The sequence below is a fragment of the Cyprinus carpio genome, chromosome B17 (assembly GCF_018340385.1).
Source record: "Cyprinus carpio isolate SPL01 chromosome B17, ASM1834038v1, whole genome shotgun sequence".
In the NCBI taxonomy this organism is placed as follows: Eukaryota; Metazoa; Chordata; class Actinopteri; order Cypriniformes; family Cyprinidae; genus Cyprinus; species Cyprinus carpio.
In genome coordinates, this window is record NC_056613.1 from 3212079 (window position 1) to 3233812 (window position 21734).

At 34.5% G+C, this 21734-nt stretch overlaps 1 protein-coding gene across 2 annotated transcripts in view; it reads right to left on the reverse strand.

Moving 5' to 3' along the window:
• The window catches only part of fzd3b (frizzled class receptor 3b), a 31762-nt gene that overhangs the window by 2401 nt on the left and 7627 nt on the right, over window positions 1-21734 (reverse strand). For both annotated transcript variants that reach the window (XM_042743027.1, XM_042743025.1), the window contains exons 3-5: window positions 8909-9105; window positions 6262-7279; window positions 248-396 (exon numbers count right to left, since the gene is read on the reverse strand). In XM_042743027.1, coding sequence (XP_042598961.1) covers window positions 248-396; window positions 6262-7279; window positions 8909-9105 — 1364 coding nt within the window. The remainder of the gene's footprint in view (window positions 1-247; window positions 397-6261; window positions 7280-8908; window positions 9106-21734) is intronic.

The following is a 21734-nucleotide window of genomic DNA, read 5'->3' on the forward strand; positions in this document are numbered from 1 at the left end:
TTATAATAAAATTAGAAATAATACATCTAATTTTCATTTTCTTTTTCACAGTATCTGTGCCACAATTTTAGAAAGCTTTTATAAATAAAATTGTTGATGGCAGTAAGTACATTACTGTTCCATACAATGTCTGTTGTTCTTCGTCTGAAAAACATATTCTTGTACTTCCGAAAGCACTTGATGGTGTCTAGTTTTAAATGTTGTCTCCTGTGAAGTGAAGCAGAGTGAGGAAGGTTCTGTAACTCACTCTTTCTGCCTGCGGCCGTGGAAGAAGCTGGCCCACTCGAAGCAGGTCTTCTTACTGCCCACCCAGAACACCGACGGGATCCCAACCACCAGCACCATCAGGTACTTCATGAGGAACAGGACGAGGTCAGGCCTGCTGGTCTGCTCCACCTACACACAGAGATGAGCATCATCATCATCATCAGTCCTCTGGAGGAGCTGATCGCTTCCCTCAGGCTCTCACACGCTCCACACACACTCACTGCTCACTACACTATAGTACTGCAGCTTTATTACAACTATTTTGACAGCTTTTCCAGTGATATTTTAGTATCATTGATACTATTAGTATTTCAGTTCATATTTTATTTTTGAAGTTTTCATTTTAATGTTTTAGTATTTTGGTTGTTTTTTTATTTAAATACGTCTATATAGATTTTATTAAGTTTTTATTTTAGTATTTTCTGTTTTCATTTAAACTTTTAATTTTTTTAATTGTCTGAATAGTTTTTATGTTTTAGTTTCAGCTATTTTTATATTTTATGTTTTCATTTTAATTTCAAAAGGTTTAGTAATTTTGTTGTGTTTTTTTAACATATCTATATAGTTTTTATTTGGTTATTTTTTAAATTTGTTATTTTAGTATTTTCTGTTCATTTTATGTGATGTTTTCATTGTTCATTGGTCTATATTAAGTTTGAATTTTTAGTTTTAATATTTTCTGTCTTCATTTTAATGTTTTAGTAATTGTATTTTTATATAAGTTTTTTAAAATGTATAAAATTTGTTTTATTTATTTTAGTGTTTAGTTATTTATAATCTTAACATTTTAGTAATTTTGTGTTTTTCGTCATTTTTATAATTTTTTTAAATGTCTATATAGTTTTCAAGTTTTTAGTTTTAGTCATTTTAGTACTTCAATTTAAAAAATGAGAAATATTGCCTTGGCAACTTGCTGAAATAAAATAAGTTTACATTTTTCACATTTTATTTCAGTTAATGTTTGAAATGTTAGTAATGAAAATGTTTTTTAATGATTTCAGTTTTAGATGATGATGATGACCCTGATTCCCATACACCACCTACAAAATATCGATAAATATGGTTGTCACTTCTGTGTAATCTTCATTCTCATATCTCCACAGTTTGCATGTGGCCATATTTCATCCCTGTAAAAGTGTGTGTGTCCGCTGGCTCACTCAGACTGCACAGCTCGCTGCTCACACACAATCCTGCTTTATCTGCAGCGCACAAGCCACAACAACGGCCTGTTCTCCTGCTGTTCCTCTGACAGGAGCTCACGCTCAATGCACCTGATGCTGCACTCATGCATACATCACGTCACAACACGTTGTCAGATGACATGGGATCAAATCTAGCGTCTTTCCGGCACACATTAACATACATTGATACATATATTCACAGAAAAATACTAATGTATTCTGCCTTCAAGACATGTCAGGATTATCATATTTACAACGATAAAACCATCTGCAAGGAGCAGAAATAGGAGGAAAACTCAAAATGTACTTAGAGCGTGGAGTGTCATAGCAGGAAACGTGGAGGCATCTATAATTCAAAGCAAATTGGTCCTTATTAAGCTGAATTTACAATTCAGTTTTCATGCAGTTTACTACAGTCATAAAATCTGCAAGAAAATATGGATAGCATTTAACTTGTTTATGGCAAGCCTTCTTTGGAAGATACATTTATTCAAAATGACTTTCATTGCTTTCAAGGTATACGAAAAAAAGTATCATATCTGTAATGAAGAAATATATAAAACTAAGAAAGAAATATTAAAATGCTTATAAGATGCACTATGCAATCTGCTTAACTGTGTCAAATTGAAAGGCTATTAAGTGTGTGCATGTATATATGTATATATAAACATATATAAACAGTATATGTATGTGTGTTTTAATTTTTATAAAGTGAATTTTTAACATGAACTTTTATAATGTTATATCATTTTTAATTTTTATAATTAAAATACACAGTACATTTTTATATTAAATATTACAGCAAAAGCAAAAAACGTAATATGCGGCAAACTTAGCAGAAACTAAAAATTATCCAGATAATATTTTACACATATTTATCCTAATTCTATTTTATTTTTCAACAGAATTAATGACTGTTTATAAAGGGGCTCCTTTGAAGGGCATAATCATACGTGGTGGTTTGTAGCAGAAAAATCTCTGAGCTTTCTGAATAAAATAAGAGCTTTCTGGGGTGAAATTCTGAGTTTGGACCAAGCGAATGGACCATGAAAATAATTATTAATTAATAATTATCCCTTCTTAAAAACTGGAAAGCAGCATTGCTTGTGCTTAATTCCACACTTCTGAATTATATTATAATAAAGCTACACATTCACTTCCTTAGCATGAACCAAGATGTCTTGATCCTTCAAGTGCTTTACTTTCACAGAACGGCCGTGTGATCCGACCTCACAGGCTCACACACAGCGCGTCTCTCATGCAGAGCCAATCAAAGGCCTGGGCTTCTGTGAGTCAGTCTCTGTGCTGTGAGGTAATGACAGGCCTGAGCACCTTTAATCACAGCAGGAGGGGGTCTGTCCTTCAGCTGGATCTCCCCTCGGCATTGTTCTCCAGAGCGCCTCAGGAGCCGAGCCACCACAATACAGGCAGCACAGCGTGACTTAACAAGCCCACTGATGAAAGACACCAAGAAAAAAAACACATGCATTGTATCTGAAAAGAAATCTTGCAAAACTACACCTGACACAGCGCTGGGCAACATGAAATATATTACACACAGAAAACACTGCTGATATAAAAATTCCACAAATTTAAAAATTAGACAACACTGTTATATAATATATTTATATTAAATAAGTGTTGTCTCATTATATTGCCATTACATATATAATAAATATTACAAATATAAACTTTAATATTTTTAAATACATGTTAATAATATATTTTGACATTTTAATTCATTTAATAAATCCCCCTTTTTTATGATCTTAATATTTTAGTAAAAATATATTGTGAAATATACTGGTGTTTATACACAGACTAGACTAGATAGACTAGACAGACAGACAAGACTAGACTAGACAGACAGACGGACAAGACTAGACTAGACAGACAGACAGACGGACAAGACTAGACTAGACAGACAGACGGACAGATTAGACAGACAGACTAGACTAGACTAGACTAGACTAGACAGACAGACAGACTAGACAGACAGACAAGACTAGACTAGACTAGACTAGACAGACAAGACTAGACTAGACTAGACTAGACAGACAGACAGACAGACGGACAAGACTAGACTAGACTAGACAGACAGACAGACAGACAGACAGACGGACAAGACTAGACTAGACAGACAGACAGATTAGACAGACAGACTAGACTAGACTAGACTAGACAGACAGACAGACTAGACTAGACTAGACTAGACTAGACAGATAGATAGATAATATACATATTTTAACATGCATATGGCATTAATATATTTTAAAATCTTATTAATTTAATATCTCCTTAAATATGAGCATGAAATCCTCATGTTCATTTAAAAAAAAAAAAAAAAACTTCAAGACATAAATTTTTTTTAAATATTATCAAAAGGTCTCGAAATGTATGGAAGTATATAAATAGAAAATACATTTATAATAGTAAATAAGATAAGATAATGCACAATATGCATATATGAATATAATTTATTTTTTTTAGGTATCTCACCTAGTCCTAACAAATCATATAGTGTTCTGTTGCTATAGTGCCAACTGGCTTCTATCAGAAAGCAAAGGCACTCAACAGTTAAATGTAGGCATTCATCTTCTGAGAGAGCATGCGATGGTGAAGACGGAGAAGATCGCCGGAGGGGAGGGGAGAGAATTACTGCATCACGTGACGCTCGGGTCGTTTATGATTGTGTGCAGGGAGAGGCCGAGTGGCTACGGTTACACTGTAATAAAAATGCCTCATGCATCACTGCGCCGGATCGTATCTCACCATTCATTCACTGCACAACACAAAAGAACCCTTAACATGGATATCTGCAGCAAATGTGGGGCTTGCAGAAGGTTGCGATTACTACAATCATCTTCATTCAGTCAGCTACAGCAAAGCAGCTGTACAGTAAATCAAACACTTCTACTGCCTCACCATTTGATGTCTCCATCTTCATAAAGATAATTAGAAACACTGGTGCAACACTTGGAGGAGGCTAACAGCTGAAACCAGGGGAGGAAAAGAACCTCATCTGCCTCTCTAGCTGCCACAAACATTAATATGAGTGCTTGAAGACTAGTCTTTCCAGTAGAAATGTTATTATAAAGACAGAACATTGATGCCACAACATTACATTACATACAAATATGTACAACCCTATATAACATACACAACCCTTCTTCTGTCTCTTCTCTTAAAATTATTGACAATATCAATAAGCCAATAATTATTTTCATGTTATGACTGATATGACTGATAAATATCCAATGTATATTAATATTAATACTAATTAATATTTTATTTAAAAATCTAAATAAATAAAGGAAACTAATTAAAACCAATCATTTTAAATATTACAATATTATAACTAAATTTAGGCATAAACAGTATAGAAAAAGGATTTCCATTCTGAGATTAACAAACATAATTTAATAGTTTTATTAATTCAGGTTTTAAATATTAGCTTAAGAATACATTGGTTGACTATAAAAATACAGGGAATGATATTTATGTATTTATTCATTCATTCATTCATTCAATCAATCAATCATTGGTTGTTACTATTAGGATTCTTTTCATTCTTTATGTAATTGTAAGTTTTTTTTGCATAAACAGTTCTAAAGTGTATTTTTCTGTGAAATTCCAAATAAGAAATATTTAAACAAAATAAAAGGGGAAATAAGTATAAACAATAAAATATCCATTACATATATTTGGGGTGAGTCATTTTTTTCTTTTTCTTTTTTTAAGAAATTAATAATTTTATTAATGCATTAAGCTGACAGTGAATATATAATATTGTTACAAAAATATCTATTTCAGGCTAATGCTGAAAATTCAGCTTTGTCATAACAATACATAATATTTTGAAATATATTAAAATAGAAAATAATTATTTTAAATATTGATAATATTTAACAATATTATTTTTTTTACTCATCAAATAAAATACAAAATTATTTACATCATTTATTTGTATCAGTCTAATATTATTATTTATACAAATAAATGATGTAAATAATTTTGTAAAAGTGCAAAAGTGGGGGGATTAATTTAAAGGGGTCATCGGATGCGACATGCACTTTTACAAGTCGTTTGAACATAAATGTATGTTGGCAGTGTGTGTACACCACCACCCTATAACAATACAGATCCACCCAGTGTTTTTTAATCTACTGAAATCATTTCCCCTTTCTTAAATCGAGCCGATCTCAGATGCCTCTCTGTCACACAGACAAAGCCCCTCCCATGATAGTTTGATTGACAGTAGCGTTTCAGCACAGACTTTGCTTCACTGACGGAGCAGATGTAGACAAGAATGACTCCTAAGTGATTGAGGTGTTTTGTTGTTAGATGTAATAATGAACATAGCAGTCGTCATTTACTCCTGACATCTGAGCCGCTGAAGACGCAGTGGATTACGTTTGTTGTTGAAGGGAATGCGCCACCGATCTACCTTGACCTTTGAAAATCACCTTTCCTAATAATGTGCTAGTTAGCAAGTTTCGCGATAAATGCGGCTAAAGTTTACCGTCTCTAAGAGCGCGGCACGGAAGAGAGGGACAGGGTCAGCAGAGCTCATTAACATTTAAAGTGGCATGCAAGAACACAGCTTGCTGAAGACAGAGCTGTTTTTGACAGGGAAAAAACGGTGTTGTTTTACACTACCGCTGAGAAATGATACCAAACTATGTTACAGACTTTTCATTAAAAGACACAAAAAAATCATAGCAACTTGTGGAAAACAGCCATCCGATGACCCCTTTAATAAAACTTGCAGAAGTAGAATTTAAATATAAAGTGTGTTTGTGTGTTGGTTTACCTGGAACGGGCAGGGTATGTGGTAGTCTCTGCAGCGCTCCTGCACCCATGTGGTCTCCCAAATGGAGCGGTACGTCTGTTCATACAGGTAACAGCCCACCACGGTCAGCAGCGGCACCAGATACAGCACCGAGAACACACCGATCCGGATCATGAACTTCACCAGCTTGTCCTGATTCTCCTTCTCCAGAGGAATCTCCATTCGGACCCTGTTGAGCGCTACGATCCCGGCCAGCAGCAGTGACACTCCCACCAGGACGTCCAGACAGAGCGGCGCCAGCACGAACCAGCGGAGGGTGTGAACATCGTACAGGCCCACAAAACACACACCGCTAATGTTATCACCCTCGATCTTATTCAGAGCCAGCAGAGTTATGGTTAGCATGCCAGGTATTCCCCACGCGCTGGCGTGGAAGAGCAACGCCTTCTTCTCGATGGCTTCACTGCCCCATTTGGGAACGGCAGCCAAGAACCAGGTGATGGTAAGGATGACCCACCAAACGCTTCCCGCCATGGTAAAGAAGTACAGCACCATAAAAAGCAGCGTGCAGGCCTTGTTATGCGAGCCTTGAGTCACTGTGGACGTTTTGTAGTGGCTGGGACTGGCTGCATTACACGCTACACGATCCTCCAGCAGAAAGCCCAGGAAAAACACCAGCGAAACCATCATGTAGCAGACGGCGTAGAAGATGATGGGCCGCTCCGGGTAGCGGAAGCGTGTGACGTCGAGGAGGAAGGTGAGGAAGGTGAAGAGCGTGGCCGAGAGGCAGACGATGGAGACAACGCCAATGAAGTAGCGGGCGAAGGTGAGCTCCTCGCGTCGGAAGTACATGTTGGGACAGGGAGGGGAGCAGTCGCGCACACCGAGAAACATGTAGCCGAGCTCGGGCTCCACTTTGAGCTCGCGGGGGCACCAGAAGCCATAGTCACGCTGAACAGACATGGACGACTGGTCAGTCGGATCCTCATCCACGAGCAGATCTACAGCACGAGGGTAAGACTCATCACAGTCTGGGAACCTGCAGCAAAGAGACGAAGACATACATATTTACATATAATATTAATTATATATATAGTTGTTGTCACAACTTTGAATATAAAAATACATACAATATGATACATTACATTCAGCCCTATATAACCCATACAAATCTTTTCTGTCTCTTCTCTTAAAATTATTGCCAGAAACAATAAATTAATAATTATTTTCATGTTATGGTCATAACTGATAAATGTCTGAAATTTCATACTTTTTTCTAAATAAATTAAATTAAAGATAAACTACAACCAATCATTTTAAACATTATAACTGAATTAAAGCATCACAAACATTTAATTTTTAAAAATAACTAAAAATTACATTTAATAGTGATATTAAATTATTACGTTTGTTTTTATTAGGGATGCACTGAAATTAAAATTCTTGGCCAAAACTGAAACTGAACAAAATTTATCAAGTAACATCATTGTTGGGTACAATTTATTCTGTCTTTTCACTCAATTTTTTTTTATTATTATTATTTTGCTATTTTCGGCCAAATAATTTCAGTTGTCATTTGGTGCATCCCCAGTTTTCAAATGCAGTATAAAATATAACAAAATATAAAATATAAAAATACAGAGCATGCTATTAATTTATTTGATCAATTTTAAAATTAAGGTTGGGTATGTAAGGTACTATTAGGAGGATGTTGTTTTTTCATTCTTTATTGTATTAAACAGATCATAGTATTTATTGCATGTACTATAACTTGTATGTTATACATAGTTTACACTGCTCATACACAATATACATATTTTACAGAAAACAGATACAAATCAACTAGAATAATGAAATATTAACTGGGTAATGTTTAAAGTATGTGTTAAAAATGCTATGTGGCAGATGGCTTAGAAGATGATGCGCAGCTCCAGGTAACAGAGCAATATAAAAGCATGTTTAATTCATATTTTATTAAATTATTCACCTAAACTGACTTCTTTCCCCATGATTGCCAGTAGCAAAGTAAGTACTTGTAGGAAAATTAACAACAGCCAATGCTAGCAACAGTAACTAAAGGGGGCGGGGCCACGCTAATTATTAGTTCCATGACAGACACAAGCTCTTTCTTTATTACTTATTAGTATGTAAAGAGATTGAAATGGCCATCAGGTGCATATTATACAAAATCACAAGAAATGTTGCATGGAATTTATTGCTGCAAGTTTTGTTTCACTCAACCCTACGAAAAGGTTGATTCTGGAGTAATAAATTATGCTTTCTTTTCTGACAACTACTGCTTTGAAAGTATGTTTCCATATTACCTGAGTGTTTGACTGCTGACTGCTGCCATTAATATGAAATATGCTGCAAACTTATTTCAACCTGGTTTGAATTGTGAACACATTTTTCCCTCTTCAGAATGACTGGTTTTAACTGGAGATTAAAGGTTTCCTTCAACATCTGCATTTGCTTAAACCACCATTTCAGTCAGAAAACATTTTCTATTAACCATGTCCAAGAATAAACGTTCAACCATTACAGCACAATTTACCTTCAGAAATGTTGAGCAATTATATGGCAATTACATCTTGACACACTGGCCAATGTACACTTTGTACCTTCTCTCAAAAACTACCTTAAATTTCCAAAACTCTTGAATGAGTACCTGCTGCACTCCGTCTCCTCGGGCCAGGTGACTCCAAACATGTCCATGAGCTTCTGGCAGTCTCTCTTGGCATGTGTGCACAGGCTCCGGCACGGCAGAGACACCCGTCCGTACTCCATACACACGGGGGCATACAGGGCACACAGGAATGGCCTGAGATCTGGAGAGCACTGCAGGTTCACCATGGGGTGGAAGGGCTGTAGGGGAGGGAGAGCGGAGAGTTAGTTCATGCCAAACGCCCAGAGAGTTTATGACAGATCTTGTAAAAACACACAGCTTGGCTCTGGAAGCAGTCTGGGAGAAAAATGAACTCACTGGGCCTGCCTGGCAAGAGTTTAGATTGTCCATAAGGTAGAAGTGCAAGAAAACTTCTCAGGCAGAAGTCAACAAAAAATTGAAACTGACATTTTAAAAATGTAATCCAATGTGAGCTGTTCTTTGAACAAAGATGTTTGACTGTGGAATCAAAATACATCTTGCTCTGCTTTTGAAACTACTTTTCAGATGATGTCATCGAGGCCTTATATTTTCAACATATTAACACTTTTCACAATCCAATCAATTCCCGATGGACAGATCAAGTTACATTCATGTCACATTTCATTATTAAATGGATCGAAAACATTTCAAGTTGCCTTTAAGAATCAATCTAATTCCAAAATTAAGCCAGAATCACATTTTGCTATTGCCTTGTTATTTTAGAATTTAAGAATAAAGTTCACAATATTTTGCATTCCCGAAAACATTTCCAAAGAATGTTCTTATATATTTTCTTAAGAACATTCTAAATACTAAAATTTAGAAGAATGTTCTTTTAAAATCATCCTAATATTTTCAAGTTAGGATACCCTAAAATTGGTCTTAAATGCCCAAATCGATCCGTCTTTAGAAAGACTTGTTAAAAATATTCTCATTAAGCCACATGGAATAAAAAAATTGTGCATGCTTATTATGCTTATATTACAGTAATCTGGTAGGAAAGAAAATTGTCTTTTTCAAGTGCGTTTTGTCATTTACGTCTTAAAGGTTTGGAAAGAAAGTTTGTCATTTACGTCTTAAAGGTTTAGTTAACCCAAAAATTAGGCTGTGACAAATACAGTCAGAGTTATATTTAAAATTGTCTTTGATCTTTCACGCTGTTTAATGTCACTCAGCCTGTGTTGCATGCATCAGTCCAAAAGAAGTTAATCCATAAAAAAAAAAAGTGTCTCACACAGCTCCGGGGGGTGAAATAAAGGCCTCGTGCAGTGAATCGATGCGTTTTTGTAAGAAAAATATCCATATTCAAAATATTTTAAACACTTTAATGTATCTTCTTGTGCCAACAATTGTACACAAAGGCAGTTCCGGAAGCATGACATATGAGGTCAGCGCTGTGCATGCGCCGGTGAGTCTCGTGAAAACCAACGTTTGTTTACAGGATCAAAGGAAGCAAAGTTTCCTTACTTCAGCAAAAGAAAACCAGTCTCCTCTTGGCTTATATCGACATTCTTCTTAACAAATCCTCATTTAGAACTTCTAATTAGTGACCCCTGTTTTGTTTTGATTTCTCCGCTGCATTTCCGTGTGTGTCACTTCTGAGCGGCTAACGTGCAAACCCGAACTCATATGTCATCCACCCGGAACTGCTTCCGTTTACAACCGTGAGTGCAAGCTAGATTCAAGTGATTATTACGTTTCGATTATGGATATTTTTCTTCCAAAAATGCATCGATTCACTACACGAGGGCTTTGTTCACCCCCCGGAGCCGTGTTTTTTTTAATGGATGGGCGCTTTTCATTTAACTTCTTTTGGACTAATGCATGCAACACCCACTGAGTGGCATTAAACAGCGTGAAAGATCAAAGACAATTTTTAATATATAACTCCGACTGGATTTGTCTGAAAGAAGAAAGTCATACACCTAGGATGCATGAAAAATAAATAAAGACTTTCTTACAAACATAAACATGAGAACATACAATAATTTTTTTAATTAATTTCACTTGTGAACATTCTTACAAACTTCCTCAAACAATCTGGGGATTGAAGACATTTATTTTGATTAATCTTAAGAAATTTCTTGATTTCTTTTTTCTGAAGATTTTCACGAGCCCAGCCCCTGATAACGACGAAGTCTGTCATTTTCTTTTTAAAATAATGCAATAAGATGCTCTTAAGAAAATATATGAAAATTTAAGAATTCTTTAAGTATTTTAGCATTTTTTTTTTTGAACATTTTCATGAACATCTTAGAATTTTCACTTAATAAAATTCACAATTTCTCCCTTGAGAAGATTTTCATGCCTCCCATAATCTCAAGGTGCAAAAAGACAGGCAGGAAGACTGGGTACAGTAACCTGATGCCCCTTCAGCAGGATTACAGGCCAGTTTGGCAGCTCCATGGACGCTTTTGTGCCCTAAAGGGGCCCAGTGCATGCTGGGAGAGAGAGCAGCTGCGGGGCCGGGCATTTAAATTCAAATCTTTGAAGGAACAGACAATGAGCCTCCACCTGGGGTTAGCCAATACATATGCACTTCCTGCTGGGGTCTGGTCCTTTGTGACCGCCGTGTTTTTTGGAAAGAACTGGGAGATTGACACACTGCAGCATTGCCGGATTGCTCCAGTGAACTTAATCCCCACGTAGGACAATATTTACAGATCATTTGCATGAATTAAGGTTTTCCCACCAAGAAACAGACACCATCGTACTGCTGAGAAAACCAGCGAGGAGCTCCAGAACATCTTAAAAAAAGTTCCAAAATAACTTTCTCAAAATTGGTATGATGCAAATGAGCCGTGAATAAAGGCTTTATCAATATTTGAGGAAGGTTATAAAATATTTACCCTGCCTCTGGAGCGAGTGAATTAAAGCAACATCAAAAGAAACACGAGCAGCTACTATCGGCCTCCTGCATGGAAACCCCATACACTTCAGTAATTGAGCTGTATGAACAGAATTTAAATGGCTCTTGACATGTTTTGCCCCCTGTAGACTCCAAACCGGACATTTTATTGATTTTGAGTGTCCTCCCCATCACTCCATGCTCTACTGGTACATTCAGAAGGAGATAACGGGGTCGTCTTATGGGAATCGGGCTCGGGTACAACAGAGGAACTGAATTACACCAGCCGTCTTCATTATTTATGTGGATCTGAAACGATAGTGCATTCGTATCGTGACAGGAGGCCTTACGGCGGCACATGTACTACATGCTGAAGGAAACACAACACAACATACAATACACAAAAACATGGCTAATACTGCAAATATATCTATTTATGAGCATTAATGTTGCTGGCTTTCTTTCTACAGTGGAAGACAAATGAAGATTGTTTTTTGTAGATTAATTAAGTGTAAAAAACAGAAACATAAAAGTAGTCCATACAACTTGTGCACTATATTACGAATCATCTGAAGTCATAAAATAGCTTTGTGTGAGAAACCAACAAGCTGCTACAAACAAATTTCACGTGCAAAAATAAATAAATAAATAAATAAAACCGGAGAAAAATTACAATTTGACAATTGATTGGCTTTCTGAAATGCAGGATTTTTTAATGCAGTACAAAGCTTATTTGGCTATAAAACTATTTTTTTCTGTATATAGAACGTATTTACGATAATAATAATAATAATAATAATAATGTGTAATCTAAAACAAAATCCAACATTTGTTAAAATATTAATATAAAACAATATTCATTCTATTAAAAAACATATTAAAAAAATATTTAAAACAACAAAAAATATTAAAAAACATATTAAAAAAAATAATTTTTAAATTTTGTTTTTAATATTTGTTTTTGAATTTTATTTTTAGAATTAATTAATATTACAAATTAACAGATAGATGGATTCTTCATATTAAAAAAATGATACATACGGCATCCATTTTATGTATATATATATATATATATATATATATATATATATATATATATATATATATATATATATATATATATATATATATATATATTATATTATATTTTTTTTTTTTTTTTTTTTTTTTTTTTTTTTTAACTATCTTGAAAACCCCTGCTTTAAAAATGTCAAAACTCACCTGTTTTTCATAAATCACCCTCAAAGGTAGCAACTAATTCTGTAAAGCATGTGAGTGATAGGGGTGTAACTACAAATGGCAGCTCAGACCGTCTCACAGTAGAATCTGTGGATCTGTTGAGCAGATAGAGACGCCACTAGAACGCCATGAATCTTCTCCCTGTCAGAGCATGAAATGCCCTTTTGCATGCTTACTCTGAATCCAGAATGGAGATCACAGCCTTTTATTTAGTGAGCATGAATTAAATGTTCTAAAAAAACGTACAATGACAAAAAAAGGAGCGCTGCCAAATGCAGACAGACAATCCTGAGGGTTGATGCCTCCAGAAGAGTAAAAGAACGCTGAACATCCATCAAGCCAGAGACATTTGGGAAAAGATGAACTACTTTAAAATGAAGAAAGCTGGATTAAAATGACACACGGATCTATAAAGGGAATTTCTGTCTGTTTGATAGGACTGGGCTGTATATCATATATACTGTGTGGAGGCAGAAATGTGTCGAGCATTAAAGTTTCTTCTATGTCGTTTATCCCACAGTGCTTTAAAAAAAAAATCAGATTTGATGTAGAAACAATAGCCTACTTTTCAAAGTCTCTGACAGACTGTTCCAGAGTTGACAGCTTCATTCATTATAATGGAGACACAATGTAACAATAGCTTTGCCAAGCAATGTTTTGTCATAATAATATTGTACATGTCCAAAAAAATGCAAAAACCAAGTTAATGACCAACGACACCATGTTAAAGTATTACCTCATGTGTTACCAAAGATTAATTAATATATAAAATGTTTCTGGGTTACATTTATACCAAAAATAGTGGTGCTTATGCACAATATGGCTTCATTTTTTAAATAGTTAACTACATTAGTTAACATGAGCTAACAATGATCAATATTTCTGAAGTATTTAATAATCTTTGGTAATTTAATAAAACAATTTATAAATTCAGTAGTTCTATATATAATACAGTAAAAATACTTTAAAAATTTTACAGTACTACAATAATTCTAATTTATTTCAGCATTTACTATATATATGTATATATATATATATATATACACACAGTACAGGTCAAAAGTTTGGAAACATTACTATTTTTAATGTTTTTGAAAGAAGTTTCTTCTGCTCATCAAGCCTGCATTTATTTGATCAAAAATACAGAAAAAAAATTTTATATTGTGATATATTATTACAATTTAAAATAATTGTTTTTAAATTTATTATACTTTAAATTATCATTTATTTCTGTGATGCAAAGCTGAATTTTTAGGATCATTATCACATGATCCTTTAGAAATCATTCTAATATGATGATTCATTATTAAGTTGGAAGCAGTTCTGTTTCAGAACATGTGATACTTTTTTAGGATCCTTTGATGAATTAAAAAAAAAAGAAAAAAAAAGAAGCTATGTTTTTAAAATATAAATATTTTGTAATAACAATATACACTACTGGTCAGTAATTTGGGGTCAGTAATTTTTTTTCTTTCATTTTTTTTAAATAAAATCAATACTTTTATTCAGCAAGGATGTGTTAAATTGATAAAAAGTGATAGTAAAGAAAATATATTATTAGAATATATATTATTAGATTAATTTTTTTTTATCTTGAATAAATGCAGTTCTTTTTAACCTTTTATTCATCAAATATATTAGACAGCAGAACTGTTTCCAACACTCATAATAAATCAGAATATTAGAATGATTTCTAAATGATCATGTGATAGACTGGATGTTACATGTGACACTGAAGGCTGGAGTAATGATGCTGAAAATTCAGCTTTGCATCACAGGAATAAATTATTTTTTTAAAGTATATTCAAATAGAAAACTATTATTTTAAGTTGTAATAATATTTCACAATATTACTGTTTTTTCTGTATTTTTAATCAAATAAATGCAGGCTTGATGAGCAGAAGAGACTTCTTTCAAAAACATTAAAAATAGTTATGTTTTCCAAACTTTTGACCTGTACTGTATATATATATATATATATATATATATATATATATATATATATATATATATATATATTAGATTCTTTCATCACAAGTATATATTATATATACATACAACATGTAGTAAGAAACAACGAGCAATATTTCAGTATATACATATATACAGAGATATATTTTATCATTATCATTTTGTTTCAAATAGTATAATATAGTAAAAATACGCTAATAATAAACAATACTATTTAAAAATGTTAATTTCAGCAAATTTTCAAAATCAAAAACTGTATCTGTTAACATTACATATTACACACTAAACTAACTTGAACAATTGTATTTCTATTAACATTAACAAATGCTTTAAGTTAACAAATGAGACCTTATTGTAAAGTGTTACCAAAAATAACTATTTAACGATACACTTACTGTAATACAAAACAACTGTAAGATTTTTTTCTACCGCCCACCGCTGGGATCTGAGTGTCCCACCAGGAGGAACTTCACTGAAGCGTGTTCAACCTCACTTACTCACATGCTTTTAACAGGCACAATCGCTCTCAATATTTCAGCACGCAGCCATATGTGCGTTAACACGCGTGTGTTGTAAACACTCGCATAGCGTGCGTCTTCAAGCATGTGCACTTAAAATCGATGGCCGCAAACTTCCCGGCGGGGAGAGCATTTGGATAGCTCTCTCTCCATCTATCCATCTCTTTCCCGGAGGGTGTCAACCCCGCTGACCCCACTCTCAGAGACGATTCCTCCTCTAACAGCCTCTCATAGGTCTCCATCCCCACACCAGTGCTGCTTTCACATCACTGACTTCACATCTACAGCTCATTCTGCACGAACAGCCTAAAAAACTCCACTCATCAGAGTATATGCCTGGCCCTATGTGACTGTTTTGAAATATGCTGCATAAGTGCATCAACTCACATAGCTCTCTCTACTTTACTTCTCTATCGTAGCATAGTGACATACCTGCTACTAGCTGAGGACTAGCACTTTATTCCATGCAAAATTCATTCTCTACAGCAACTGTTATGATACATTATAAAGCTTACATATTCATAGATACTTTTAAAGAGCAAATAATGCATTAGACACCAACTCTAAATATCAAGTGTGATACAGTAGTATATGTTATCACATATTACAATGCATATAATACTTTGTAAAGGTGTAGCCATGAACACAAAATTATTATAATTGTAAAAATTATTTAGAAACAGGTGAACATGAATTACAGTTTCACAAAATACTATTTGAGAAAAATATGATTTGAGTCTTTCTACTTTAAAATTGTGTTTAATTCAGTTTTATTTGTCAATTCTTTGTAATTAATTGTGAAATTTACTAGTTTTTTTGAGTGGATATTATTTCTACACTAAGTTACATATGAGTGGAGTAATGATGCTCAAAAAAAACTCAATTTATGCAAAAATGATAAAAACTAATTTTTTGGATAACAGAAATTATTTACATTTAAAATATATTCAAATAGAAAATAGTTATTTCGAATTGTAATAATATTTCACAATATTACTGTTTTTAAAGTAATTTCATCAAATAAATGCAGCCTTGGTGAGCATAAGAGACTTGATTAAAAACATTTAAAAACAATGTTTCCAAGCTTTGCTTAATATAAAGTACATTTATTAAACATTCACTTATATTAAATTTAATATATTTAATTAATTAGAATTAATAGAAACATATATACTTCTGCAACATTAAATATCACAGCAAAATAAAATAAAGAAAAATTTAAGATCAAATTTTATTGAATATATTTGCTGTGTGTTTAAAATATTGACAGGTGTTCCACATTTGTACCCATATTGTGTATTGAATGGACTGGAATACTGTATTGTCAAAAATTTTGGAATACTGATTTGTCTAAAAATAAAAAAAAATGCATTTAAGTCAAGTATTTCTTCTTTTTTACAGCTTTCGCATTGCACCTTTCACACTGTGAATAAGTATAACCAGCAAAAAATAAAGCAAGACTAATGCACATAAGAGCTGCGTTTTCTGTCAGTGAGATGTGAAGGTGTAATTAATCAAGACCACTCACACGTTCCCGAAAGAGAGATTCATACATATTATTTAGCCTAATCTCCATGTCTAAGACGGTAATGGTAATTAAAACATTGCGGGGTTGATGTGAATGCCGCGCCGCCGTGCCAGCGAGCCCAGACTATGTAGGAGGCGCAGCCCGAGGAAGCGGGTGGGTTTCTGGCAGTGGTGCAAAAGAGCACATTTGTCTCTCACAGTCGCCAAGCGCCACTCCTCTAACACTTCAATGGATGGATTAAGTTTCTGCCTGTTTTTCTTTTGTCAGACTCATGATTCATTTAAAGAATCGATGAATAGAGGTTACCTTTGAAAGCCTCGAGCTTTCAGAGTAATGCTGCGTGCTTTTACGGCTTCCTGGGCTACTTGAGAACTTCTTGGTGAGAAAAATAACACATTAAGACGTCTACCTACTGTATTTCAGTGTGGATTAGGTAGAAAAGGAGGCACATATATCTGGACAAGAGCTGGCACCATTTTGGGTTTTGCAGAAGAGGAAAAAAGCAAAAACGTCCTGTGGCAGCAACATGGTACAATGTTGGCATACGATTGCCAATACCATGGCATTTCAATGGTACTCCATGGTCATTTTTCAAAGAATACCATGGAATTACCATGATGCATGTCCAAAAACATGTTTTATTTTAAGATACATGTCCAAAACCCATATAATGCCACGGTGCTTTAATACAAAGTAGTACTAAACGATAGCCATTTTCATTTACCATGATACATTTACATGATACTTAGAGGTACTTGAAAAATTGCTTTGGTCTTACGTGGTATATTTCCAAAAATCAAGGTATTACCATTGCACTTTGACATCCCATGAAACTGAATGATCACCACAATCATATACCATGGTATATGTCCAAAACACCAAGGTAGTCCCAAGGCAATTTAATAAATGTCTCAGAACTGAATGATTATATTCATACATTTAAATCATACTGCATGGTACTAATTCAAAGAAAACCACTGCATTATAATGACACATGCCCAAAAAAGAAAACTTGGTATTATCATGCTAAATAGAGCCCGGCCGATATGGGTTTTTTGGGGGCCGATGCCGATGCCGATATTAGGGAGTAAAAAAAAAGACAGATACCGATATATCGGCTGATATTCCTTATGTGCAGGCTATATTATAGTACAGTATAGTCAAAAGTTTGGACACATTTCCCATTCGTGTGTCCAAACTTTTGACTGGTACTGTATATAGAATACAGTATATAGCCTACATAAACAGAATATATAGCCTATACATAATCACATTTTTTGCAATGATAACTCAAATGTGGTGATCCAACACTTATAATCAGGGCCTAAAACTAACTTTTTGCCACACCTGCCAATGGCTGGTGATGTGATAATTTTCATATTGTAATAATTAGCATTTTTATATATTTAAATAATATTGCATTGTACTTAAAGAATATCACGGCATTATCATAATACCTGGCCCAAAACATGGTATTAGCACACTTTTACCACACAATATAATCTAAAATGTCATGGTAACACCATGCTATTTTGATATACACATAACAATGAATCAATACCATGTTCATATTTACAAGATACCATATCTCATATCTCAAAAAAAAAAAAAAAAAATGTTTTTTCACATGAAAAAAAACAATAACGTAATGCCAGGGTGCTATGATATAGAGAAGTACTGAATGCTTACCACATTCTTTTACCATGGTATATTTACATCTTACTTTAAGGAATACCCTGGTATTACATGGTAGGCTATATGTCATAACAAAATACTATTGCCCTCATATACCATGGTGCTGCTGTACAATTACCACATGCACATACCACAATAAATTTTCAAAACATCATGGAAATGCAAAACTTAATACATAACCAAAGAACTGAATGATTTGAATCAAACAGCATGGAACTAATTCAAAGAATAAATGACATTACCATGATATCTGGCCCAAAACATGGTATTATCATAATAAATGTCTAAAACACCAGGGTACTTCGATAGTACTGAATGACTAGTATAAAAAAACTACCATTCATATTTACATGACAAAAAAAAAAAAAAAAACATGGTAGTACTATAGTATATTTCCACAAAAGCAGTCTCATAATGGATGCCTGCAGGGTAATGCAGGTGTCTGGACTGGACTCTTGCCTGACAGTGTTTTCTGGCAGATTTGGACACGGAAGAGTGAAATCAGATCCAAACAGGAAAACCCCCTCACCTGCCCTTCGCTCACAGAGCAGGTGGAATCGCTAAGCAAACAGACCTTGTGCGAGTGGAAATTCCAGTTTACCAACTCTTCAGAGAGTGTTTGTGGAGTAAACCTTCTCTCAAGATTAGAAAGTCAAAGGGTTTGAGTCTTTCTAATGCGAGAATTGCTCACCCTTTCCCCACTGGGCTGTGTGTGTGTGTGTGTGTGTGTGTGTGTGTGTGTGTGTGCCATGCTGGCTTCTGATCAGTTCTGAATGACTGCATTTCTGCTCGACACGCTTCCCAAAACTGTCATTAGTCAGATTGCAAATGACAGATTTCACATTCATTTAATCATATATTCAGTTGTGGTCAGACGTTTACATACACCTTGCAGAATCTGTGAAATGTTGATTATTTTACCAAAATAAGTGGGATCATACAAAATGCATGTTATTTGGATTTAGTACTGTCCTGAACCATTTATTTTAGAAGTAAACTAAATAAGATTTGCAGAGTTTGTTAAGTTAGGTTTAATGGCTTAGTTGTCTTTGTGTAGATATAAGCTCAGGTTTCTCATTCAATGGAAGTCTGTGGGATTTTTAGGCCATTTTATATCTAGAACATTATTTTGCACAATTATTATCCAATCAGAAACCCTGAGTATAAGCGATTATAATGGTGATGCTTGTCTTAGCAAACTCCATTAATAAAAGCAGGTCAAGGGTGAATGTGATTGGAAGACACGGAGAACCCATTCAAACACATTTCCATCTCTTGCTGTTTACAAGTCTCAAGTTAACAAGCTCTGACAAACTGCTGTGCACTAGATAGTCTGAACTGCCAGAGTTGTAGAAGAGTCCTTACGTAACAGATTCTTCCCTCCGGCCCAGAACACTGTCAGATACTATCAGGACGTTTCCCATCAGCAGTGACCCACCATCAGTCTGTCTGCACCTCCACATCCCTGCCGGAGATCCAGTGTTTCTGGCAGCAAATAAAAATCTTAGGGGGTTTAAAAGAACAGTTTGAAATGTCACAGAGAAGTTCAGCTGTATTAATCGTTCAGAGCTGCTGGCATATTAATGATAATACACTACAGCATAACTGTCAGCTGAAGAAATCACAGTTTATTTAAAATTATAAAACCGTCTAAAAAACACAGATTTACACCGAAGCCATATATAGAGACCAGAACATTACAGATACTTTAAGGTGGACTCTTTGGACTTGAATCAGAAATCAATCACCTAGCAACCACCCAGAATATCTTAGCAACCACATAGAAACATGCTTAAAACCATTTAAAATTTATTTATTTATTTATTTGTTTATTTGTCAGGGACAATGCAAAAGAGACACATTGTAACCGGTTACAATAACTGGAACCGATGTGTTGCATATAGGGTTTCTAGCTGAAGCTAATTTGCAACCCCTGTCCCTGGTTAGGCTACATACATCACCATTATCAAAAGAACAGAAACAAACAAAATACCACAACAACACCTCTGCAAAACGAACTGTAATAATATTAAGATTGACTATTTTATAGGAAATTTTTACTCATATTAAAATTAAAAATGAATAACATCACATACTTAATGCTGTGATTATTTAATTTATTTATAAGATTAAAAAAAAAATCTCTTATGTTCAGCCAGGCTTGCACCAAAATACATTAAAAACAGTAACATTATGAAATGTTGTTACAATTTATAATAACTGTTCTCTATCTTAATATATCTGAAAACTAATTTATTTCTTTGACACAAAGCTGAATTTTCAGCATCATTTGTAGTGTATTTAGTTTTATTTTGTTATTCTGTTATCATAATATGCTGTATTTCCTATTATTATCAATATTTTTTCAGAATTACTTGATGAATATAAAGCTCAATAGAAGAGCATTTATTTGAAATAAGCCTAGATTTTTTGTAATAAATGTATGTCTTTACAGTCATTTTGCTGAATAAAAAAAATCTTACCAACCTTCCTAACAGATATTTATTTATTGATTGATTTTCTGAGTGGGGAAAAGCAGAGTATGCATCACTTATGCATTCAAAATGCTGTAAAACATTCCAGTACTTTTGCGCTCACGGATGTAAAGAGACACTGATTGAGTGCTTATAAATGAGGACACAAAACGAGAAGTGAATCGTCCATGTGAGTGACACGAAAACACGCTGGCCGCTCTGAGCGGCTGAATAAATTGTGGCGTGCAGGGGCACACGGAGAATAAAACACATCCTGTCTCTCCTAGAACAACAACAAAGATAAACTCCTTCTTCAGTCACCAATTGGCTCTGGGCGGCCCTTCACTTTCACACAGGCGTGAAAGACTCAAGGGCCTTGAATGGGGAAAATTGGCCAAACGGGGAGTTATTTCCTTCATCTGAGCTCTGGAAGAAAAACAGAAGAGAGAAAGGACAGCCCTCTCCCACACTCCTTCTGTCCTGTCATTCATCCAGCCCTGAATCAAGATCACTTCTCGTCCTGGCCCCGTCTTTCCAAGGTTTCACTCGTCTCGGCGCTCTTTCCTGACATTTT